Raw genomic sequence first — 26,466 nt, 5'->3', positions numbered from 1 at the left:
ATTTAAAAGCAAAGATAATTATAAATCCAAATTAATTCTGAAAACTGTGTAGGAAAGTCAGATAACATTGGGGGGAGGACAAAAAAGTGAGGAGGGGGAAAAAAAAAGCAGTAGAGAATAGACTAAAGAATAATAGTTATGGATGGACTGTGGAACGTGTAGGTTGGGCAACTGATCAGGGGCCAGAGTATTGGAGTACCAAGTGAGGGAAGAGTCAGTGAATGAAATTATTCCAATCACATTAAGCGGAAAATCACATTAAACATATTGAATTCTCCAGAGAGACCTGGAGAAAGCAACAGGCCTTAGTCCCATCAACCCCATTCTATTGATGGAGCAGTTTTCCTCTCCCAGTTAATCACAATAAATTTCTCTTCAATTTCCCCTGAAAAACATATCATTGAGTATTTAATTTTGCTCTCGATTCCCTTACCTATGGCAATCATTTCTATCCAATTATGCAATCAATTGACCTTAAACACACTTTCTTCTTCTTCTTTCAGAGACTGATCTATCAATTGTACAGTTCCACCATCTTGTTATAGCGAATCAAATCTTTCAGAGCTATTTTCCTCAAAATTCAAATAAATATAGATTGTACATTCTACAGTTGGAAGACATTCTTCATTATGTGCTACTTCTGAAGGGGTAATTCAGCTGATCTCCACCCCATTCATTGCAGTCAAGCAAGGTCTGTCCCTTTAAGTTCTTATTCAGTTCTAACTTCAAAGCCATGCAATCTGGATTACAATGGATCAGTGCATAAAGTAAGGTTTTCCTCGTATTTCTTTGACTAAAATGAACTTTAAGAGATGCAATTATCACAATGAACAAGAAGATCAAAGCACTTGGTTGAATAAACACAGCAGAATGTTTGGAAACTGCCTTCTGAAATCTCCCTGACATAGCGCTCCGCTGTGATACTTTCTACGGTACAGTGGCATTTTTAAATGATTCTGTCATCTTTCCCACAAAGAGACCTGGGGCATCAAGTGCTTTGGCAAGTCATTAATGGGTATTCCTGCCCACTATGCAAAATAGACCTGCGACCTAAAGTCAATAGGAATGTCGGTGTCAGAATCGTCATGAACATGCCTCAAAATTTGTTGCTTTTCAGCAGAATTACACATGCACATTTTAAAAATAAATTAATTAGTGCAAAAAGAAGAGAAAGTGAGGTCGTGTCTCTGGTTCATTGTCCATTCAGAAATCTGATGGTGGAGGGGAAGAATCTGTCCTTGTGCTGCTGTGTGCTCATCCTCAGGCTCCTATGCCACCTCCCTGATGGCAGCAGTGTGAAGAGGGCATGGCCTGGGTGCCAGAGGCCCTCAAGGATAGAGGTCACTTTCTTTAGACACCACTTCCTATAGATGTCCTCAATGGAGTGAAGACTGATACCCATGTGGAGGTGGTTGTTCAAAACTCTATGTAAAATGCCATCCATTCAAAGCATGCTTTGCCACAAACTTCCTTACTTATGGAAGGTCACTTACTTCCATTTGTCTACCTTGTTTCTATGAACTATAATACTCTTGTACAATCAGTTTTGATATTTTCAATTCCAAATGTGTGGAAAAACCTTTCCTGACATCCCCTGTGAATCACCTCGCCGTAAAATTATGATCGTCGTTCTATTAGATTGTTTCTCGCTATCTTTAAATCACCTCAAATCTTCCATAAACAAAGAAAATCCATGCAGCCGGCATTCATAACTGAACCCCTTCAGATACTGTGCCCTTCTCAAACTGTTTCAATGAGGTGAATGTTGGTGAAAGGAACCCAGGCACCTACTTTACCTTGACCGAGTTCATACTCAAACACACAAGACTGCCAATTCAAAGCAAAGTATAACCCAAAAGTCTTTTTCAGCCCAACTTACTTAGTTTTTGCATTAACTTTTTTTTCCCCAGATGGGTTCCAAACAACCAAATGAATTTTAGAGCTTTTACCTCCAGGCTCCACAGTCATGTGACAGGCTGTGACTTTTAGAAAGAAATCCTATCAGTCCACAAATCCCTTTCAATAACTGTAGAACAATGTAAGCAATATTTCCGTGCTGATCTATAGAATTGGCTGCTTCTCACCAACATTCTTCAGGGGCAAGATTAAAGGGGATATTACGCACAACTTTCAAAGAGAATCTGGATCTGAACCTTGATTGAGAAAAGAGTAGCAACTAGACCAGTTCTGAATTCTGTCAAACATCCCAACACAAATATTTGATACCAATTAGCATTTATTCTAAACCTCCACAATTTGGCTTTGCTTTAAAATCAGACATCTGAGATTTAGCCATTCAACAACCTTGGTAAAGAAAATAGCAAAACTTAAAAAATAAAAAATTCTAACGTTTTGAGAATACTTAATGCATTTTAAATTGTCAAATTACTTTTAAAAAGTGGGGACTGTTCTTTCAAAATGAGCAGAGAAAATATTTTTGCATTACTGTATTCTGGTAAAGGCCAACTTTCAAATCAAACTCACACTGAACTCAGGTTTGCGTTTGTGTACGGCAATCAGACATTGTTGCTCTATCTTCAAGTTAATAAAGTTAGATGGGGGTATTGTGAGCAACACCATTATTTGCATTTAAAAACTTAAATCAATCTCATATCCAAGATGGGTTGATTCAGGGCGCGATTGATTTTATCTTGTAGATTTCACGATTTTTAAAGCTGCAGCCAAAAATTGCAATTGAACTACATTTGATCAAGTTTGAAGTGCAGCCTTCTTGGAATGACAAGCAGATGTAAAATTACACTGATTGCTCAAAATAAGAGGAACAGCTGTCCCTTTTGCGAGCGCACTTAAACTTTTTTTGTTGTGTACAATGCCACTAAAATGCAGCCAATAACATGCCATGGGACATTTAGCTCATCACCAATGGTAGTTTAAAATTCCAATTCTGATTAGAAATGCTTCAGAATTGCTCTGGACAACATCTTGCTCTTGGTTGGCACAAGAGAAACAATGTACCTGGTGCTTCTTTACTCTTTGTGGGATTGTATCACCCACAAAATCTCTGCTGCTGCTTTAACAAAATGGTGGGGCAGACTTGATGGCCTATTTCTGCTCCTATATCTTAAAATTGATCTTTGCCCTTCTCAAAAATTTTTTAACATTTTTTTAAAAAAAAACAGAATATGCATTCCAATAGCATCTAGTTTCTATTAGGGCTCAGGCCCAAAACATTGGTTATACCCCTTCACTTCCTATTGACGCTTGACCTGCTGAGTTTCACCACCACTTTTGTTCAATGGAGCAATCACATAAGCAAAAAGGAATCTTTGTGACTTGGTTCCCTGGTTGGCTTCTCACATCGATAAGATTTTCGGAGATCCAAGTTAATGACCATGAGTCAGAAAGCAGGATGGAGATCAAGAATCTGGTTGTGTGGTGCCAGGACAACAATCTTGCTTTCAATTTTAATAAGATTCTACCTGCCCATCGTTATTGAATGAAGATCTACCGGGACCAATGCCTGAAGAGGGCGCATAAAAATCAGTGAACCGGTGCGGACTCGAAAGGCCAACATGGCCTGTTTCCGCTCCGTAAATGGTTATATGGTTATTTGATTCCTATAGCTCAAAATTCTCGTCTATGGCCTAACTTGCACCAGATCCTATTTCACTCATTAACGCTATGTTCTCTGATCCATGCTGAATCCCAGTTTTATTGGGTAGTTTGCAACCTCTGAAAGGCTTGGGATTAGATAAGTTTCAGCTTGCTTTTGTATATTTAGCTTTATCCATAGCGAAAATATGTATTGCTAGTACGTGGAAAGATACAAATATGATTGATATTAATAGATGGCATAATGAGATGAAATATTGTTTAATAATGGAAAAAATTACCAATGTTTTGCATGATAATTATATATTTTAAATTAATAAATACATGTATTAATAAATGTTTACATTTCAATTTATATTGATTAGATTTTAATATCTGTATATATAACTTTTTTTAAAAAAATTTCTTTTTTCTTATGGCTCTCCATATATATATATATATATGTATGTTCATGTTTAATTGCTGTATATGTCATATATTATTTGTTTTTTGAACGAATAAATAAAGTTTTTTTTAAAAAGTCCAGAATTAAAAGACTGTAGACATCTTAGAGGTTAGGAGGCTCTCAGGAGGTTAGTGGGAGATGAACCCATTGTAAATATAGATTTGAATTGGAAGTTTTAAAAGTGACATGGTTGGGGTTGGGTGTTGGGTTTTTCCTCCTTTGCCTTTTGTCAGTGAGGTGGGCTCTGCGGTCTTCTTCAAAGGAGGCTGCTGCCCGCCAAACTGTGAGGCGCCAAGATGCACGGTTTGAGGCGTTATCAGCCCACTGGCGGTGGTCAATGTGGCAGGCACCAAGAGATTTCTTTAGGCAGTCCTTGTACCTTTTCTTTGGTGCACCTCTGTCACGGTGGCCAGTGGAGAGCTCGCCATATAATACGATCTTGGGAAGGCGATGGTCCTCCATTCTGGAGATGTGACCCATCCAGCGCAGCTGGATCTTCAGCAGCGTGGACTCGATGCTGTCGACCTCTGCCATCTCGAGTACCTCGACGTTAGGGGTGTGAGCGCTCCAATGGATGTTGAGGATGGAGCGGAGACAACGCTGGTGGAAGCGTTCTAGGAGCCGTAGGTGGTGCCGGTAGAGGACCCATGATTCGGAGCCGAACAGGAGTGTGGGTATGACAACGGCTCTGTATACGCTTATCTTTGTGAGGTTTTTCAGTTGGTTGTTTTTCCAGACTCTTTTGTGTAGTCTTCCAAAGGCGCTATTTGCCTTGGCGAGTCATTACCAAACAGCGTGATAATTCTGGACAAGTTTTCCTTTGCTATCAGGTACCACAGTCCCAAATTTTGGATTCCCCCCCCCCCCCAAACCCTTTCACATCTCTACCTCTTTTTCCTTCCTACTGCTTTGACAAGCCTCTGGCCATTTGCTGCCAAAATTTCAGTAGGTGGCAAGGTCTGACACATAGTCAAGCTCTTAAAATTACAGGTAAGCATTAATGGACAGAAGAATCCTTTTTCAATATGATGCCTGTTCATTTCTATTAAACTTGCAAAATATTTAACTTTTTGAAATGTAATCATATCAAACTTGGTTTTGTTAATATTTCATTAGGAGAACTCTGATTGCCATTTAAATAACTTGCTCCACTACAAGGGAGTGAGGAGGTTTCAATGGAAGTTAATTAATGCAATCTACTTGAAACCCCTCATGGATCTCATTTTGACAGTGGGTCGAAAATACAAGATTGGACTAGTTTGGGAACAGTCTTTAAAAGTGGGTGCCTTTTTGCTTTAAGGCAGCTAAACCCAGAAGTACCAAGAGAAAAGAAAATCAGATCAAAAATACTTCATTTAAAGTGTGAATCCATAAAATAATTCAATATAGTTCAGTAATGACCATCCATTTTAAATCAGTTTACTCGTACGTAGATTAATCATTCACATTAACCTATATTTTTAGCTCTGTCAATTAAATATTCAAGGACCCCTCTCCAAATGAAAGGGGTAAGAAATCTCTTCTAATGAATTTCTCTGTAGAGAAACTTCACGTGCATTCCAGATACAATTTCATGTCTGCTCCCAAAGTGGATATCCAACACCATAATCTAAATATCCAGCATAGAGCTTACATTGTGATCAACACTGTCTCTCCAAATGCTTCGACAGCCACCCACCACTCCCCCCCCCCACAATCTCTAGTTCCAACCAAAACTCAATCCAAAATTGGGAGGTAAAATATTCCTTAAAGCAAATTCTTAACAGTCTATACAATTACAATCAGAGATATACAATTATAAAACCTGCTTATAATCTGGTTCTAAAACAAATTCACTCACAGAATCTGGCAGGACCAAAAAAAAACAAGATTTTCTGATCATCAGATGCCTTTCAGCAAACATTCTGATCTATCTTAGGAAACTGACAGGTGTAAATTATTACATATCTATGGTGTTATAGAATCTATTGCACCAGCAGTAAAAACACACAATGCTGAAGAAACTCAAACACTGTCCTTTATGTAGCAAAGGTAAAAATACATAACCAATGTTTCGGGCTTGAGCCCTTCAGCAAGTTATAAATGCCAACAGGCGACCAAGCAAAAGAGTTGGGGGCTATGGCTGGGTTAGTAAGGGAGAAGGGAGGGAAGAACTGGAAAGACAGGAGAGAGGGAAGGGAAAGAAAAGGCAAACAGGCTTAGCAGAAAGCAGAAAAGTCAGGCTGGAGAGACAGAAAACAAGGTTTGTTTCAATGGGAGTTAACTTCTGCACTAGCACTCACTGCTGCCATCATCTGGACACTTAGCATCATTGCAATGAACAGTGGCTAAAGGCAACTAACCATTCATTCAGTCCTGCTACACATAAAAGGGACTGTTTAGCTATGATGCTGTATTTTGGGTTTTTTTTTTACAGAATGAGCAAAAGACATCATATAATTCATAATTTAACAGAAAAAAGCTGTTACTTACTGTATAGTCCAAAATTCTTAGAAAATGATTGAGCACAGAAAAGCTCGAAACCTTGGCTTACAAAGTAACGAACAGCCCAGGCATCTTTATCTAAGTTTCCAGATGCGAAGCCCTGATAGGCTGAATCAAAGAAAGGGAAGAGGTACTTTTTCTGCAAATGGATGGAAGGTACAGATGTTAGGATACAGGGCAAAAAGAAAATGAAATATTCAACATATTGCTTTGGTTCTCCAATAGATGTTCATTCAAACTACCGGTTTCTGCTAGCCCACTCCCTGTTCTCTCTCTCTTTCCCATCCTTCTGTCTTTTTTATCTAGCTCTTCACCACCCCCCCCACCCCCTCTCCATTCATAGAGCCATCCCCCCTCTCCTTGTTTGCTGGTGTGCCCTCCTTCTCTTATCCACCCATTACCTTCTGCCTCTAGATTTGTGCTCCTCCCCCCTGCTCCTTCCCTCCCCAACCCAACTATTTTGTTCTGGCTCCTGCCTACATTTTGCTCAAACCTTGATGAAGAACTCAAGCCTGAAACACTGGTTGCTATAGAGTAAAGTGTGACCTGCTGGTTCTCCAGCATTGTATTTATACTTCAGTCTGCAATCTTTTGTGTTTTACTCTTATCTGTAGCTCATCCACACAAAGTTTGATATTTTATTCCCAGTTCTAACAAATGCACATCGTCGAAGATCAGGTGGCACAAACCATTAAATATCATGGCGAGATAATGCAGCCTCATGGACTGGTGAAAATATTCATAGCAAACATCAGTGCATCTATCGATACACAGATTTTGTGTGGTGCTAGCAGAGGTTACCAGATATGTGAATGTTACTCAGGGGTGTGACCCATCTCTCTGCTAATTTAAGGGGTAACACGGTGATGCAGCAGATAGTGCAGCTGTTTCTCAGTTCTTGCAACCGAGGTTGCATTCTGACCCCAGGTACCATTGATGTGAAGTTAGCAGGTTCTTCCCCATACCACATAAATTCCCTTTCCCATTGCTCTGGTCTCATCCCACATCCCAATGATGGGCTAGCTGTTTGTTTAAATGGCTCCTGCTTATTGCTTCCAGTGTAGGTTTTTGGGGGTTGGCGTGGGTTATTCATGCACGAGAGGAGAGGTTATAAAGTAGGAGAACAGGTTCTGTCGCCTGACCCCAGAGGAACACAACAATTCAGTGCCATGCACTGTACAAGAATGCATAATTGGCCTTACAGATTCTTGCACAGGAAAAAAGCATTTTAAGTAAATACAAATTATAGACGTCTATGTCAAAAGCAGTATATATCACCTTCACTAGCCACTAAAGGTCATGCCTCAGTGTTTGTTGTATTGAGTTCTATTTTTTGACATTCAGAAATCAATTCCCAAGGCTTCCAGCTGACTTCAAAGCAACGGTTCCTGTGTGAGACAAACACTAAGTACCTACCCAACTCCTCATTCTTAAAATTTTCCACAATCCCCTTGGGTTGTGAATTCCAGAGATGGTGAACACATTTCTCATCTTCTCAGTTCGAAATAGCCAATTCCTTATTTTAAGACAGTGACTCTTGAGACGGCCCATGCTGCAGAAACGTCAGCCCCAACCCTAACTCTCTCAAGCCCATAAGAATTTCATTACATTTCAATCTCACCTCAAACTCAAGGAGGCAAATGCTCAGAACATTTAATCTCTCCTCAAACAACATGCCTGCTATCCGAGAATAGGTCCGGATAACAGTTTCTGCACACACTAAATTGCAAGCATATTTTTCCTCGACCTTCCCCAACATTCCAGACAATCTCACAAGGGACTTGTGTAAAGGCTCACTTTTAAAAATCTCCATAATATACAAAATATCACTCTTCACAAAGCTTCTTGCTGTTGAAATGTTCATAGAAAAAAAGTGCAAGAGTAGACCATTCAGCCCTTCACCATATACCCCTTGATCCCTTTTGCCAAAAAGGCCATATCCAAGTCCCTTTTGAAGATGTGTAATGAAGTGGCCTCAGCAATTGTCTGTGGCAGAATGTTCCACAAATTCACGACTCATCTCAGTCCCAAACAGCTTACCCCTTGATCATTAGTCAGATACCCCTTGTTCTGGACTTCCCCAGCATTGGGAATATTCTTCCTGCATCTAACTTGTTCGGTCCTGTCAGAATTTTATATCTTGGTGAAATCTCCTCTCATTCTTCTAATTCCAATGAGAATAGCCCTAGTCTATACATCAGTGCTGCCATCCCACGAATCAATCTGGCAAACCTTCACTGCACTCTTTCACCAATATAAATGTCCTTCTTCAGACTAGGAAGGAAAAACTGTACACAATTTGAGGTGTGTCCTCACCAAGGGCCTATACAAGTGTAGTAAGACTGCTTCTTTCTACAAAGCATCTCATTATAAAGGCTAACATGCTGATTGCATCCTTCACCATTGTATTCCAATCTTCAATGATGGATGCACCAGGATACACAGTTCTCATTGCTCTTCTCCCCTTCCCTACTTTGTCATCATTCAGATAATAACCCTGATATTGCCACCAAAATGAATAACCTCGCATTTGTTCACTCTGCTAATGTCCGCGTGAATCTGCCTCACAGCTCAAACTCAGCTTTAGTGTTATCTGAAAACTTAAGACTTAACAATAACTACAATTTATTTGACTGGCTCATTAATATGTACTGTAAATCACTGGGGTCCCAGCCCTGAACCTTGTGGTACCCAACTAGTAACTACCTGCCAATCTGAAAACAACCCATTTATTACCACTCTCTACTTCCTGCCTGCCATCCAATTTTCTATCCACATGAATAAATTACCTTTGATTGAGAACACTACAAGATGTTATAATCATTTATTGTAAAACAAAGTACTGCTTAAATTCAGCATTTTATACTAATGAATGGATGTACAAAGTCAGAAGCACAAAATTGCCATGGGTGACAGTGAAATAACATGATCAGAAAATCTGCACCATCACTCACTTCCCCATCTCGCTCATCCCTCTAGATTTGTTTTCAGTTCCTCAGGCCTGAACTCAACATTCAGTCAGGCAATGCTATAAGTAAACAAAAGCTTTAGACCACACTTCTGCCATCAAATGAACTGAAATGGCCTTACTCAGAATGCAAATTCAAATTTCAATGATGGGAGTTTATTGTCATATACACATGTACAATGTACAGATGCACCAAAATTCTTACTTGCTACAGCCAAACAGATATGCAAGATACACTAGCTATATCATTTTGGATGATTTGTAATATAGCTTGCTTTGTCCACATCCCATGTACCTCTTGAAGTTTGTTAACTAATCTCAGATTTAAAATGAGCTACTGGCCCATCATAAATTGCCTTTTGTGGAAGAGCTCTTTATCTCTCACATTTCTGTTTGTCGGATAGTTCCAAACTTCTGAAAGAGCTGGCTCTATATTTATTTATAACTCTGCTATTAATTCTGGATTCCATAGTGAACAGAAATAATTTCTTATCTACCAGACCAGTAACTAATATAATCTTACTGAGATTTTGCAGACTGCAGCATGACAACGCAAAGAAATTGAATTGGAATCAGTTCAAAGGAAGTTAAGTGCAAAAGAAATTTGAAGTTGTAAAATCAAACCTGTCCTGCACTTGCCCAATTGTGTAGTATTTACTCAAACCTCAGCCAAATGAAGGATAATTCTCAGTTTGCAGTATGCTCCCAACTTTTATCATACCATTTTCCATCTTATATTTTACATTTTCAGGATACAAACATACTTATCAGAGAATGATTAAAGCAATAAGGAAGTGTGCAGAAGTGAGATAGATGCTTGTACAAAGGGATATCACAACAACATTACACTCAACAACAGTAAAACTAAGGAAATGATTGTGGATTTCAGGAAGGGGAGCCAGGAGGACACAAACCAGTTCTCATCGAGGGGTCAGCAGTGGAGAGGGTAGGAAACTTTAAATTCCTGGGTGTCAACATCTCTGAAGACCAAACCTGGGGCCATCGTGTCAATGCAATCATGAAGAAGGCACAGCAGCGGCCACATTTCATTAAGAGTTTGAGGAGATTTGGTTCATTACCAAAGACCCTTCCAAATTTCTACAGGTGTACTGTGGAGAGCATTCTGACTGGTTGCATCACTGTCTGGTATGGAGGAGCCAAATGCATGGGATAGGAACGGACCAGAGGTTTGTATACTCGTCGAGTGCCATCATGAGCATCAGTCTCCACTCCATTAAGGATATTTTTAAGAAGCGGTATCTCAAGAAAACAGCTTTGAAAATCAAGGACCCTCACCACCCAAGCCATGTCCTTTTCTCACCACTAGCATCTGGAAGGAGGTTCAGAAACCTGAAGACACACACCCAATGTCACCAAAACAGCATCTTCTCCTTCATCATAAGATTTCTGAACAGACAATGAACCAATGGACACTACCTCACTTTTTATTTTTGTACTTTTATTTTTAAAAATCTTGAATTTACAGAATTGTAATTTATGGTAATTTTGCACCTTGTTTGGTAGAATACTTCCACCCCAAAATAAAAAAAAATTATGACAATAAAATGGATTTGATTTACAAGGTACCTTTAAGATGGCTTCGATAATGATGAAGAAACAGAAACACAAAGACTGCAAACTCTAGATTCTTCAGCAGATAAAGAATTGCTAGAGAAACTCAACAGGTCAGACAGCAGTCATAGGTACAAATCGTCAGTCAATATTTCGAGTTGGGACACTTTGTTAAATATAATCATTATTCCAATAAAGAGATTTTGTCTGCTACCAAATAGTTTGAGGGCAGGTTTTATTCCATACCTTCATGACGGCAGCAATTTTCTTCCATTCCTCTGGAGTTGGATCAGTACCCGTTGGATTGTGTGCGCATGCATGCAACACAATAATGGAAAATTCTGGAGCATTCTAATTGTAAAGAGGAAAAAAAAATGTTCAAAATCACTGTTTTGCATATCCAGACAAAATACACTGCACATTTGGGGTTAAAAAGAAAATAAGTAGCGACTTAATGGAATAATGTGCCAACTATAATTAATTCAACACTCCTTGCCACTTAGCAGCAATGTTTTAAACTCTCCTCAGTCAGTCCACTAGAAAAGAGAGGTCAAAGCTGTAGCCATGGATAATATGGTCTCCATGACAAACAACCAGGGTTAGGTCTTTATAAAAGCATTTAAAATGACTTACCCTCTCCAGCAAACTTAAATGGGATTATTAAAAGAGCATGAGTTTTTCCAGCCATTTAACCATTTCCTGGTACCTTAACCATTTTTTAAGATGAAAGCTAGCATCTCCAAAATCTAGAACTCAAAATGCAAAAAACATTCTAGCTTTTCACTCTGCTAAGTTTGGGTGAATAGCTGAAATTTTAAAAAATACCATTACAAAACATACCTCGAGATCTTCCAGAAGTCCTTGCAGATCGAGACCACACTTGGTTGCATGCCAGTAGCGATAGCTGCAAATGTTGGTGAACCCAGTGGCACCAAATACTCCATTGTGGTTTGCTGTAAGGAAAATATTGCCAATGGAATTAAAAGCTTGGTTTCAAACCTTAATACATGTGGAAAATGTAGCAATGACCGCCCCTCCAGAGAGTGATGGTGGATACTGCTCGTGGCTAGGACAAAATACTTGAATTTCCATGATCCCCACTCTCTCTCTCTTTCTACCCCACCCCCCACCATTTAGTTTGGGCACCTGCCTACATTTTGCTCATACCTTGATGAAGGATTCAAGCCTGAAATGTTGGTTATACATCTTTACCTTTGGAACATAAAGTACATTGTTTGACTTGCTGAGTTTCTCCAGCAGACTTTTGTGTTTTACTCCTGTCTATTGCAAAACTCTGCAAAATATCTTCTGGGATAGCCTAACTTGAAGAAGTTTTCCTTTGCTTTCCAAAGGGAGTTCTTTAGGAATCTCTCTCTCTGCTCCCCAACTGTAATATCTGCTGCTCTCAAGTTCTATGACTAGGTACTCACCCAGACTCACTTCCACAGCCACGTTGCCTTCCTCTCTACTTGCCTCCACCGCCATCTTGTGCTTTCCAGCTCTGGTTCCTGGCTTCCCAGTTTGGCCCACACAAGAATCTCAAGTCCTCCCCTGCCCCTCTCCCACGTGCATTTTGCTAAAATCTTGATGAAGGGCTCATGCTGAAATGTTGGTTATGTACATAAAGTACACGGTTTGATATGTTGAGTTTCTCCAGCATTGTGTTTTTATTTCAATCATAATATCTGCAGACTTTCATGTTTTACTTAATTTTTCTCCTATACTTAGTGAATGAGAAACTACTCCAATAACACTACTAACGTTAAATTGAGGCCCGTTCCTGGGGTGACAACAGCAAATACCAAAGGGAAACTGATGGGGGGGGGGGAAAGAAAGAGGGATGGAAGGGGAGGGAAGGGGAATGAGTTGCAGGGTTACTTGGTGAAAGGGAATGGGATTGCTTTATTTGGAGCCACAGTGGACCCAATAGACTGAATAGTCACTTCTGCACTTCAATAAATAAACCATATACATATTTTTAAAAATCTCAAATACTCAAAATTTGAACAAGCACCCACCCCAAGTCGGTGCAGACACATATACTGGTGTTGATGAGTTATTCACTCCGTTGTACCAGGAACGCAAAAATTCAGCACCCAATCGGAGAGCACCAGTTCCTCCCAGACATTGCACACCTCCCACCTGCCACAGAATGAACACAGGTTAATCGCAGATGAAAAATGGTGAACAGTTCAAAACATTGAGCTGAAAATCATTTTACTAAGTTGTGATGGTGTTAACATCGCACTCACTACAAGTCATAATAATATGGCGCTGTAAAAGTTATACAAGAGAAAAATGTCACAGAATGGCATTATCAGGTTGCACCAGGTCAGTTTCAGAAAGATGGAAGTTCTTGCAGCTGCTACAGCCAACAATCAATAAGTCGAAAGCAGCAACCTTTCAGCTTCCTACAGCTACTGTAATGATGGAAAGGGAGAGCACTGTCAGGGGCTCCCAGGTACATACTCAGACTGATGAACAATGTCCATAAAAACAGGTTTATGATAATATGGGACAACAGTGACTTTCAGGGTTAGACTTAAGCAAGAAGCTGATCAGGAACATATCTGAAAGGACACCATCTCAGTCAATAAACCCATGTACTTTGGGAACCTACAATGAGCACAAATTTTGTGTCAGCTACTATGGGCTGATGGAAAAATAGGTGAGGCCTCTCTGCTACTTGAAGTATTTTTCATGATGTCTCTAGGGCAGCAGACTGAGATCAATAAAAAGAAGCTGAAATGATCTCATGGCTGGAAAGTTGAGAATGGCTATGACCCCTGACCTCCATGGGCAAAGAAATCAAGGATCACAAGGTTGCAGGAGGCAGTAAATCACAGGGAGATGCGGTTTGAGTGCTGACCATTTAAAGAGCACTGATTCAAGAGGGGATATTAGTACTGTTCTGTAATAAAAAGCTATTTTTTAGTCCAAGGGGATTGAAAATTATTGGAGCCGGGATTCTAGAGGCTGCTGAGGGCAAGAAGGGATTTCAAGAGGCTGCTGAGGGCAAGAAGGGATTTCAAGAGGCTGCTGAGGGCAAGAAGGGATTTCAAGAGGCTGCTGAGGGCAAGAAGGGATTTCAAGAGGCTGCTGAGGGCCTCGGGCACAGGTTTCTTGATCATATCAAAGGATACTCAGTGGTTCTGAAGGGACTTTCTTTTGCTTCTCTTTCTTACCACAATACTTTTGCCTGTTGTAAGACAAAAGTATATAATTTTAAATGTATTATTTACATGACAATTAAACGACGCTTGATATATAGAGGACGCTTGATATATAGAGGACGCTTGATATATAGAGGACGCTTGATATATAGAGGACGCTTGATATATAGAGGACGCTTGATATATAGAGGACGCTTGATATATAGAGGACGCTTGATATATAGAGGACGCTTGATATATAGAGGACGCTTGATATATAGAGGACGCTTGATATATAGAGGACGCTTGATATATAGAGGACGCTTGATATATAGAGGACGCTTGATATATAGAGGACGCTTGATATATAGAGGACGCTTGATATATAGAGGACGCTTGATATATAGAGGACGCTTGATATATAGAGGACGCTTGATATATAGAGGACGCTTGATATATAGAGGACGCTTGATATATAGAGGACGCTTGATATATAGAGGACGCTTGATATATAGAGGACGCTTGATATATAGAGGACGCTTGATATATAGAGGACGCTTGATATATAGAGGACGCTTGATATATAGAGGACGCTTGATATATAGAGGACGCTTGATATATAGAGGACGCTTGATATATAGAGGACGCTTGATATATAGAGGACGCTTGATATATAGAGGACGCTTGATATATAGAGGACGCTTGATATATAGAGGACGCTTGATATATAGAGGACGCTTGATATATAGAGGACGCTTGATATATAGAGGACGCTTGATATATAGAGGACGCTTGATATATAGAGGACGCTTGATATATAGAGGACGCTTGATATATAGAGGACGCTTGATATATAGAGGACGCTTGATATATAGAGGACGCTTGATATATAGAGGACGCTTGATATATAGAGGACGCTTGATATATAGAGGACGCTTGATATATAGAGGACGCTTGATATATAGAGGACGCTTGATATATAGAGGACGCTTGATATATAGAGGACGCTTGATATATAGAGGACGCTTGATATATAGAGGACGCTTGATATATAGAGGACGCTTGATATATAGAGGACGCTTGATATATAGAGGACGCTTGATATATAGAGGACGCTTGATATATAGAGGACGCTTGATATATAGAGGACGCTTGATATATAGAGGACGCTTGATATATAGAGGACGCTTGATATATAGAGGACGCTTGATATATAGAGGACGCTTGATATATAGAGGACGCTTGATATATAGAGGACGCTTGATATATAGAGGACGCTTGATATATAGAGGACGCTTGATATATAGAGGACGCTTGATATATAGAGGACGCTTGATATATAGAGGACGCTTGATATATAGAGGACGCTTGATATATAGAGGACGCTTGATATATAGAGGACGCTTGATATATAGAGGACGCTTGATATATAGAGGACGCTTGATATATAGAGGACGCTTGATATATAGAGGACGCTTGATATATAGAGGACGCTTGATATATAGAGGACGCTTGATATATAGAGGACGCTTGATATATAGAGGACGCTTGATATATAGAGGACGCTTGATATATAGAGGACGCTTGATATATAGAGGACGCTTGATATATAGAGGACGCTTGATATATAGAGGACGCTTGATATATAGAGGACGCTTGATATATAGAGGACGCTTGATATATAGAGGACGCTTGATATATAGAGGACGCTTGATATATAGAGGACGCTTGATATATAGAGGACGCTTGATATATAGAGGACGCTTGATATATAGAGGACGCTTGATATATAGAGGACGCTTGATATATAGAGGACGCTTGATATATAGAGGACGCTTGATATATAGAGGACGCTTGATATATAGAGGACGCTTGATATATAGAGGACGCTTGATATATAGAGGACGCTTGATATATAGAGGACGCTTGATATATAGAGGACGCTTGATATATAGAGGACGCTTGATATATAGAGGACGCTTGATATATAGAGGACGCTTGATATATAGAGGACGCTTGATATATAGAGGACGCTTGATATATAGAGGACGCTTGATATATAGAGGACGCTTGATATATAGAGGACGCTTGATATATAGAGGACGCTTGATATATAGAGGACGCTTGATATATAGAGGACGCTTGATATATAGAGGACGCTTGATATAAACGCTTGATATAAACGCTTGATATAAACGCTTGATATAAACGCTTGATATAAACGCTTGATATAAACGCTTGATATAAACGCTTGATATAAACGCTTGATATAAACGCTTGATATAAACGCTTGATATAAACGCTTGATATAAACGCTTGATATAAACGCTTGATATAAACGCTTGATATAAACGCTTGATATAAACGCTTGATATAAACGCTTGATATAAACGCTTGATATAAACGCTTGATATAAACGCTTGATATAAACGCTTGATATAAACGCTTGATATAAACGCTTGATATAAACGCTTGATATAAACGCTTGATATAAAGAGGACGCTTGATATAAAGAGGACGCTTGATATAAAGAGGACGCTTGATATAAAGAGGACGCTTGATATAAAGAGGACGCTTGATATAAAGAGGACGCTTGATATAAAGAGGACGCTTGATATAAAGAGGACGCTTGATATAAAGAGGACGCTTGATATAAAGAGGACGCTTGATATAAAGAGGACGCTTGATATAAAGAGGACGCTTGATATAAAGAGGACGCTTGATATAAAGAGGACGCTTGATATAAAGAGGACGCTTGATATAAAGAGGACGCTTGATATAAAGAGGACGCTTGATATAAAGAGGACGCTTGATATAAAGAGGACGCTTGATATAAAGAGGACGCTTGATATAAAGAGGACGCTTGATATAAAGAGGACGCTTGATATAAAGAGGACGCTTGATATAAAGAGGACGCTTGATATAAAGAGGACGCTTGATATAAAGAGGACGCTTGATATAAAGAGGACGCTTGATATAAAGAGGACGCTTGATATAAAGAGGACGCTTGATATAAAGAGGACGCTTGATATAAAGAGGACGCTTGATATAAAGAGGACGCTTGATATAAAGAGGACGCTTGATATAAAGAGGACGCTTGATATAAAGAGGACGCTTGATATAAAGAGGACGCTTGATATAAAGAGGACGCTTGATATAAAGAGGACGCTTGATATAAAGAGGACGCTTGATATAAAGAGGTTGCTTGATATAAAGAGGACGCTTGATATAAAGAGGAACCTTGAAAATCACAGTGGACATGTATTTACCATGAGTTAATACTGAGACAAAACATATTCAGCAACAGTTTTTTTTGGAAGTTTAGAATTTTCTCCTCTATTAGTACCAGTCTATTTCTCTTTTGCAAATCAGCTGGGTGATTTGTGAAGTAGTATTACAACACCAACAACTGCAATTCATGCAGTGCTAATTAGATCAGCTTTCTAAACAAGGTATCCAAAAGTTTAAAAACATGCAAACTCATTAGAAAAATTGACCTTATTTAAATTCAATCACTCTCCATCTTATGGACAATGTTACTGTAGATTTGGTTTGATGAAATCCATCCACAATCAAAACACTGAAGACCCAACTTAGGGTGGAGTGAGGTGGTGAAGTAAAGTGCCAGGTAAGTGGAAGCTCAGGATCACTCCTGTGGATCGAATAGTGCTGTTCTGCAGAGTAATGAAAGTACCTAAATATCAAATTATGCCATATATTTCCTGATCTAAATCCCTGATGTGACAACAGGGAAGCAACTTCATACATATGTTCTGCTCTTGTCGAGCTCTTGAACCTTATTTGAGGGAGATTTTTCATGTTTTCTCAATAATATTACATTAATCTTGAACCTAACCCTTTAACGGCTTTGTTTGGAATGTTAGATTATATTAACGAGCTATTTTCTTCATCTGATCATCAAGTCATACTATTTACAACTCTAATGGCACAAAGAGCTATCCTTCTTAGATGGAAAGATCCTGTTTCACCCACTAGTACTCAGTGGTTATGTCATGCCTTGCCTTAATTGAGAAAAGATCAGGTGTTCTGCATTATACACTAACACTAATTTTCATAAAATTTGGAGCCCTTTTATGGACTATTTTCGTGCTCATTAAATCTCTGTGCCTTGATCACTGAATGTATTTATTTATGCAGACGGTTTTTCCTTCAGTTAGTAACATTTTATAGATTCAGCAGAACTGTATTACTTTTAATTTTTGTGTCAAAACACCCCAGTTTTTTTTCCAGTTGGGGGGGGGTTAAGGTTTTTCTTTGGTGTGTATTTTTCTTCTTTGTCGTTCTGACAGAATTATAAGGGGAAGGGGGGGGTATATCACTGTTGTTTTATTTTTGGAAATGTACTTATATTCTTAAAATTTGGTAACCTTGTGTTCTCTATACAATGTGTGCTTGTTCTATAAAACTCGATAAAAAGATTGAAAGAGAGAAAGTACCTAGTGTTGGTTTCTCCATTGTAAAAGAGGCAAAATCATTAGACACAAAATACAGTGCATTTAAGGGGGAAGGAGACGAATCACTTCTCCTCCAGAAAGGATTGTTTGAGTCCCTGAATGATGGGAAGGTAATAAAAGAGCAGATGCAGCAGTTGCAATGGGAAGGTGCAGCGAAAAGGGAAATGGATGGGTTTTTAAAAAAAGAGACATACAGCACGGTTACATGCCCTTCTGGCCCATCAGTCCATTACCACCCAAATACACCCAATTAACCTGCAATTCCACCCCCCACCCCCACCCCTGCCATACATTTTGAAGGGTGGGAGGAAAACAGAGTACCCAGAGGAAATCCATGCAGACACAGGGCGAACATACATACTCCTTAAAGACAGCACCAGATTCAAACCCAGGTTGCTGTAAGAGCATTGCGTTATGCTAACCGTGCCGCCCCAACATTAAACGTGCTGTCCCACAGTTGATGAAGATTATTTTTTCTCTCTACAGATGCTGCTTGACCAACTGAACATTTCCAGCATTCCTGGTTTTTATTTCACTTTCCAGAATCTGCAATTTATTGTTTTTCAATTGTACATCACTGGTACCATCTCCATTAATATTTTAATAAAAGCACTTGGACTATCAAGAACTTTTAAAATATATTCCATTTCTTACACCACTCCCCAACCCATGAATTTAACAAACAGTTCAGACAAAATGGGAAACTTACTCTGTTGTCTGTAATGGCAGGACTGTCCTTTCCAAGAATTATTTCACAAGCACTCTGGGTGAATTCGGGAATTCCCAAAATGGGCACGTATTCGTGATTGAGACCATCATTATTAGCCAGGCATTTTTCTACCTTCCTCACAACAGGCAACACCCAGGGTTTACCTTCGTCAGTGCGATAAGCTGCAAGATACAATCGGGGAGGGACATCAGAGGGAGTAACTGAGTAAAACCTTATTGTGGAACACACGAAGACATTTCAGGACGAATTCACTGTACACATCAGACAATTCATGACAAATGGCACCAGATTAAAATGAATGTTTTTTAAACCTCATGGAAAACATGAACAAATCTGAATTTGTTGCTGTGCATTCAGAATGTAACTTTTAAAATAACATTGAGGTGAGAAGCTCCAAATACAAATTAAAAGTAAAATACAATAAAAACATGGTGTTCTTTTTAAAAACAATTGTAAAAGTAGACGCTGGCAAGTAAGTCCATTGCAGATAATCCAATTTTATTGGAAATGTAAGAAATATCATTTGAGACACATTAGGGTCAAAGTGGCAAAATGGGAAACAGTTCAAGGACAGAGTAAAAATTGACAGCACACCATTCAGCTTATTTTATCCACTCAAATATATTTTTCCCACAAAATATTTATTCACAAGATCTGCAAATATAATTATCAAACACATGTCACAAAATTCATTGTGTTGCAGCAGCATTCACAGTGCAAACATTATATTAACCTTACAAAATAGACAGTCAAATCAAATTGGATGAATCTATTTCCTCATTACAATCTGGAAAGGCCCCTAGACCTGATGGGTGTCTGATGGAATTTTTCAAATTATTTTTTCAACAGCTTACACCTTACTTACAGATAGTATTTGCTGATTTGTTTGAACAGGGTAAACCTCCAGACTCATTTAATGAGGCTTATATATCTTTAATTGTGAAAAAAGGAAAGCCACAAGCAAATATTCGTCTTATGGACCGATCTCCCTAAAATTTTAGCTAATTGGATGGAAAACATTTTACCATCGGTTATTTCCGAAGAACAAGCAGGGTTTATTAAAACCCAATTTAATATACATTGTTTAATGAATATTATGTATTTGCCTTCCGGGAAAATTCCTGAATGTATCCTTTCATTGGATGCTGAAAAAAATTATTATCAGATAGAATGGACATATTTGTTTACAACCCTTGAAAATTTTAATTTTGGTTCTGATTTTATAAACTATTGTGGCTGCGACCCTCTGCCACAATTCTATTGTGGCTGCGACTATTGTGGGTTAAACTATTGTGGCTGCGACCCTCTGCCACAATTCTAACTAATTTACAACAAAGCTCAACCTTTTAATCTGTAACGTGGCGCTCATCAAGGATGCCCATTAAGCCCTTTATCATTTGATCTGGCAATTGAACCATTGGCAATTCCATTTCGTGGGTGCAAGGGCATCTTGGGAATGTGGCGGAAAGGGATTGAACACAAGGTCTCTCTTTATGCAGATGATTTCTTACTTTATATTTCGTTCCAATTACTTCCCTTCTCCGTATGATGTCATTGCCTACACAATTTAGTCAATTCTCAGGTTATAAATTGAATGTGCACAAAAGTGAAATTCTTCCATTGAATTTTTCTACGGCAGTGCGTGGTGATTGTTCTTTTAAGGTTGTTAAAATCTGTTAACTTACTTGGTATTATGGAAGAGTAAGCATCCAAATTAAAGTCAAGTCACCTTTATTTATCGATCATACCATGTTCGCACACTAAAGATGAGAATGTTTCTCCAGTACTGCAGTGCATATTTACATAAATGTAAGTTAGAATACAGGTTAAACACCTTAAAATATTTATTTCTCAATATTTATTTTCTATATTTCAGTTTGCACTCCTTGTTTACACATACCAATCTTTTCTGGAGTAGTTTTTATTTGCGTTACCAATAAGTAGAAACTCTGCCTGGCCTGCAGGAGAAAGAATTTCAGGGTTGTGTGTGATGTCATGTATATGCTCTGACAATAAATCCAAACTTTAAACTTGAAATTTGAGATAAGAAATCTCTGGTGGAAATCAAGGGAAAAGTACAGAAAATTTTAAGAAAACTGCTATGTCAATTACACAAGTGTTAGAGCACACTCCTGCAGTTGACGTGGTCATTACCCCTCCATTAATCTTCGTCCGCGAAGCCAAGCCATAGAGAGCACACTAGAGGGCAGAAGGAAAAGACTGGGACTGGGCTTGCTCAATATGAAATGAGTTTTTACTTCGGCCATATTACTTTATATGAAAAAATCCCCAATTTACAATCCACTGGGAAGAGGTATTTTATTCCTGTGCTGCCATCCTGTGGCTTTGTGCTGAAATTGTGATTTGACTGGCAGTCAGGCTATGACTTTCTGGCTTATTCAGGAATCCCTAGGTTGGAGAATGAGATGCTTTCCACTCAGTTTTTGTGGGTTAGCAGACTCTTCCACACATGGATGGACAGTCAGTGACAATGTTCTTTTGTACTTGCACAGACACCTGAGTGCCATGTTTTAACAGTGATGAAATCGAACAGAATAATGAAGTTGCTTTATCAGAGATGCTGCTGGACCTGCTGAGTATTTGCAGCATTATCTCTTTTTATGAAACAGAGAGATTTGCATTCCTGGTACACGAGGTGAGTAAGCACATGATGAAAATCGTCCATAGACTTCAATGAGATCACACAGGGAAAAGTTACCTGAAATCAAGAGCTCAGAACCAACACAAAACATATGGTCCATTAGATGCAGTAACCTCTGACATGCTAATATACTTCTAAGACCAAGTAAGTATCCCAAAGCACTGGATGTCGACCACCACCAGTGTCTCCACAAAATTCTCTGGGTGATACACTGGGATGTGAAGTGTCCTCTCCCAGGCCAACCTTCCCAATACTAGACCCTAGTTAAACGAACTAAGAGAAGCTGGGGGACTCAGCAGCTTAGGCAGCTTCCATGGAGAGAAATGGTCAATGTTTCAGGTCAAAGAACTCTTAATCTCTAATTGTTGACAGGGCATCAACTACCTGGACATTCCCACCTGTCTCACCCTTTCAAACCTTCCCCGCCCCCCCCCCCCCCCCCCAAAGGCTTAGACTTGTTAATCAGGTCACGTTGTTCACATCCCCAATTTTAGGATTTCCTGAGCAGATACTCTAGTTCGATCATGGGAAGAAGTTAGCAAGCAGACAGAGAAAATGACTTCAGGATGAGCCATTCTTCCCACCCTATCTCCTGTAAGGATTCATTTCCTTTCTCTCAATTCCTCCATCTCTGCCACATCTGCTCCAAGGAGGAGTCCTTCCTGGCCTCCCCTCGACCTCACCAACCACTCACCAGCCTCCGTATTTAACACATTATTCTCCACAATTTCGGCCACGTACAATGGGATCCCATCACCAGGAACATCTTCCCCTCTCTGCTTTCCATAGGGACTGCTCTCTCCAGGACTCCCTTATCCTCTCACCCCTTCCTACAAATCGTCCCTTTGGTACCTAGCCCTGTGACCTCTGAAAGTACTGCACTTGCATCTACAACCCCTCCCTCACCACTCTTCAGGCCCCATACTTTCCTTCCAAGTGAAGCAACACCATTTGTGAATCTAGAAGGGTCATTTACTGTATCCAGTGCTCCTCATTTAGCCTTCTCTACGCAGACTAGGAGACTGTTTCATTGAACACCTTCACTCTGCCTGGTGAAAAAGCAAGAATCTCCCTCCCAGTGGCCAATTGTTTTAATTCTATACACCGCTGCCACATCAATACACATGTCCATGGCATCAAACTCCCAAACCAAGGCCACTGCAAATTTAAGGATCAACAGCTTGTATTCTGTCTTGGCAGACTCCAACAAGACAATATTAACATCAACCTCTTCAATCCCATCAAACTCCTCATCCCTCTATCTCCTCCAGCTCCCCACCTCTTCCCTTCATTCTATCAGTGCTCCCACTTTTTGCCCTTTGTCCTCTCTCCCCATCACTTCTCAGCGTTTATCTCTTCTACCCTCCCACCTGTATCCACCATCACCTGTTGGCCAGTGTTTCTCACCTTCCCACTCTCACCACCCCACCCCACCTTTTATTCAAACATCTGCCTGATTCTTTACTCCCCTGAAGAAGGGCTCAGTCCTATTGGGAACCTCATGCCCCATCTGTACCTATTCCCATAACTGAAGTTCAAATTACACCAGGAATATAATTTGCATTTAACAATTCATATGTTGAGCTTTGGGCTTCAGAACACCCTGAAAATGCAATTCCCACACTATGTTCTTCATAATAGAACCACTGGCTCAAATAATGTGAAACTGATACTTAAGGAATCTGTATTTTGTAATAATATTACAATGGTACAAAATCTGAGCACTGCCCCTATGATTTAGGCCACAGGAACTGGCACGTTACACTATTACCTTCATTTGAATATGTAGGATGTAATGCTGATACATTTCAACAGTCATAGTTACTGTAAATACAGTCAGATTGAGGAAAACATCACCTAAATGGAGTTCAATACTCAGGCAGCTCAAAGTCCATCAAAATATCCTTATCCTAGAAGAAAAACATGTCCCAGCTGTTTGCAGTGGCCACAAGGTATCACATGTGGTATGTTTTGCAACACAAAAGTCCACAGATGCTGTGAGTGCAGTGAAAACACAAAAGCATTTGAGGAACTCAGTAGGTCTTGGGGGTAAAGGACCAGTGCATAAGACCATGGACAGACATCTTGGCATGGAATTGGGGCAAGGAAATTGGAATGGGTGGGTTTATCAATAGGTTGCTGGGAAACTGCATTGTCCTCCACTACAGGAGAGAACAAGTGGAAATTCAAGACTTGTTCTTCATTATGAGTGGATTCACTCCCCCCCCCCCCCCACCCGCCCATACTGCAATCGTTGTCTGAAGAGGGCACGCAAAGTCATTGAGGACCCCTTCCAACCTGTGCACAGCATCTGTTAGCTGCTCCTATCAAAAAAGATACAAAAGTATCAGACCCAGCACCATCAGGTTGAGGAACAGCTGTTCCCATTGGCAGTGAGAAGGCTGAATGACCAAAGGAACTGCTCACATTATAACCATCCAAGACTCTCATATTCATGCTGAATGACCAAAGGAACTCCTCACATTATAACCATCCAAGACTCTCATATTCATGAAACAATATTTATTTATTTGCATGGATGAATACTTGTCCTGCATATGTATTGTTTGTATGTGTGTTACAATGGGTTGTATGTCTGAGTGTTTTGCAGTGAGGACTGGAGAATGCTGTACAAGTGCAATCAGATGACAATAAACTTGACTTGGATTGCCAATCTGCCCCACCCCTCAAAAATGTTATCCACCAGTTCTAATACTTGCCAGTAGCCCTGTGACCAGAGGTGTTTTGCAGGGATCAGTATCGAGATCCTGTTGTTTATGATGTACATAAATGACAATGAAAAAAGTAGGTGGAGAGGGTTAGTAAGTTTGCAGTTCATACAAAGAATGGTGGAGTTGTGGACAAAGATTGGTGGAGTAGAGGGTTGTCAAAGAATAAAACAGGATATAAATCAATTACAATATGGCCAGAGAAATGGCAGGTGGAGTTTAATCCAGACAAGTGTGAGGTGTTGCACTTTGTTGTGGCTCTTAAAAGTATTCACACATTGAAGGATCAGGGAATCCTGGTCCATAGCTCCTTTACAGTGGCTAAGTAAGTAGATAAGGTGGCAAAAGTGGTGTTAAGGGGTCATCCCTTTCTGAGGACATAAAAGGTCATTTGTCTATTTGAGAGGGTTCAGAGGTCATCCAGTACCCTGCCTGATCATCTCCAGGGTTCAGGTGTCAAACAGATCCCTGCCTCAGCAGTTCAGATGTCATCAAGGTGCAGGGGTCATTCTTATCTTTGGGAGTTTCAGAGGTTATCCAGCTCCCTATCAGAGGGGGTTCAAAGGTTGCATTCCTCACCTCAGGGGTTCAGAGGTCATCCAGTTCCCTACCAGACAGTTCAAAGGTCACCCCATTCCCTGCATCAGAGGTCATCCATCCGGTTCCTAGCCTCGGGTATTCGGGGGGGGGGGGGGGGGGGGAAAGGGTCACCCAATTTCCCAGCTGAGGCGGTTGAAATGTCACCCAGTTACGGGCCTCAGCAAACACCCAGCTCCAACCCGCCTCCGCCGGTCCGGGCGACCGAACGCAGAGTTAGTGAGCGCCGCAGGGCGTCCGGCATCGGCCTCACCCCGGCGCCTTTACCTCCGACTCCCAGGTTGACCTTGTTGGGGTTGGGATCCTCCTTGAAGTCAGACGTCAGCCTGAAGATGACGACAGGTGCCGCCAGAGGGACGGCGGCGAAGGACGAGGCACACGCCATCGGGTCGAGGCTGTCGAGCGGTGAGGGTCACCCCGTCGCGGCCAACAATCCACCACCGCGACCTTCAGCCCGCCTGCGACCGCTGCTCGTGACGCTCTTGCTGACGGACGAACGCTGCGCCAATCGGCGCGCGGTGGTCGTCCCCGCTCCAACCTAATTGGCTGACACCATACAGGAGGCGGGTCTTCCAACTCGAAGATGGCCAGGTGTGCTCGCGTGGCATTCTGGGTATTCCTAATCGGCCAACAACAACCACTGATCAGTTTATTGTCATGCTCAAAATTCCTATGCTGCAGCCAAACAGGTACTTTTGTAAAGCAACATCTTCAAGAGTATGCAATAAATTGCACCAGTACAGAAAGAAGCAAAAGACAGGTGTGAAACATTCAGTTCAAAGTTTAAGTTCATTAAATAAAACCATAGGTCCAACAGTAAACTTTATACAGAATGGAGCCTAGAATTGAAATGGTTACCCATTGGGAGAGTGAATTATGAAAGTTTGCAGACACTGTGATTGTAGTTAAAAATGACCACACAGAACTACTGTGGGAGCTCAGCCATCCATGTGGGGGTAAAGATATATTACCAACATTTCAAGGAATAAGCAAAGAATAGAAGGGCACATTAATAAAGAGACTGAATACTGGCCGGGGGAGGAGTCTAGACCAACAAAAGGTGTTAATTGGCTATGATA

General features: G+C 40.3%; 1 protein-coding gene across 1 annotated transcript in view; it reads right to left on the bottom strand.

Moving 5' to 3' along the window:
* Positions 1–25,882, bottom strand: part of got1 (glutamic-oxaloacetic transaminase 1, soluble) — a 54,972-nt gene extending 29,090 nt beyond the window's left edge. Inside the window, exons 1-6 of the mRNA XM_069900210.1 lie at positions 25,655–25,882; positions 19,379–19,560; positions 13,061–13,184; positions 11,883–11,995; positions 11,289–11,393; positions 6,491–6,641 (exon numbers count right to left, since the gene is read on the bottom strand). Of these exons, the coding sequence (XP_069756311.1) occupies positions 6,491–6,641; positions 11,289–11,393; positions 11,883–11,995; positions 13,061–13,184; positions 19,379–19,560; positions 25,655–25,772 (793 nt within the window). The 5' untranslated portion in view covers positions 25,773–25,882. The remainder of the gene's footprint in view (positions 1–6,490; positions 6,642–11,288; positions 11,394–11,882; positions 11,996–13,060; positions 13,185–19,378; positions 19,561–25,654) is intronic.
* Between the last annotated feature and the right edge of the window lie 584 nt (positions 25,883–26,466).

The sequence above is a fragment of the Narcine bancroftii genome, chromosome 10 (genome assembly GCF_036971445.1).
Source record: "Narcine bancroftii isolate sNarBan1 chromosome 10, sNarBan1.hap1, whole genome shotgun sequence".
Lineage (NCBI taxonomy): Eukaryota > Metazoa > Chordata > Chondrichthyes > Torpediniformes > Narcinidae > Narcine > Narcine bancroftii.
The sequence above is the reverse complement of the archived record's forward strand: the minus strand, read 5'-3'. Positions and strand labels throughout refer to the sequence as shown.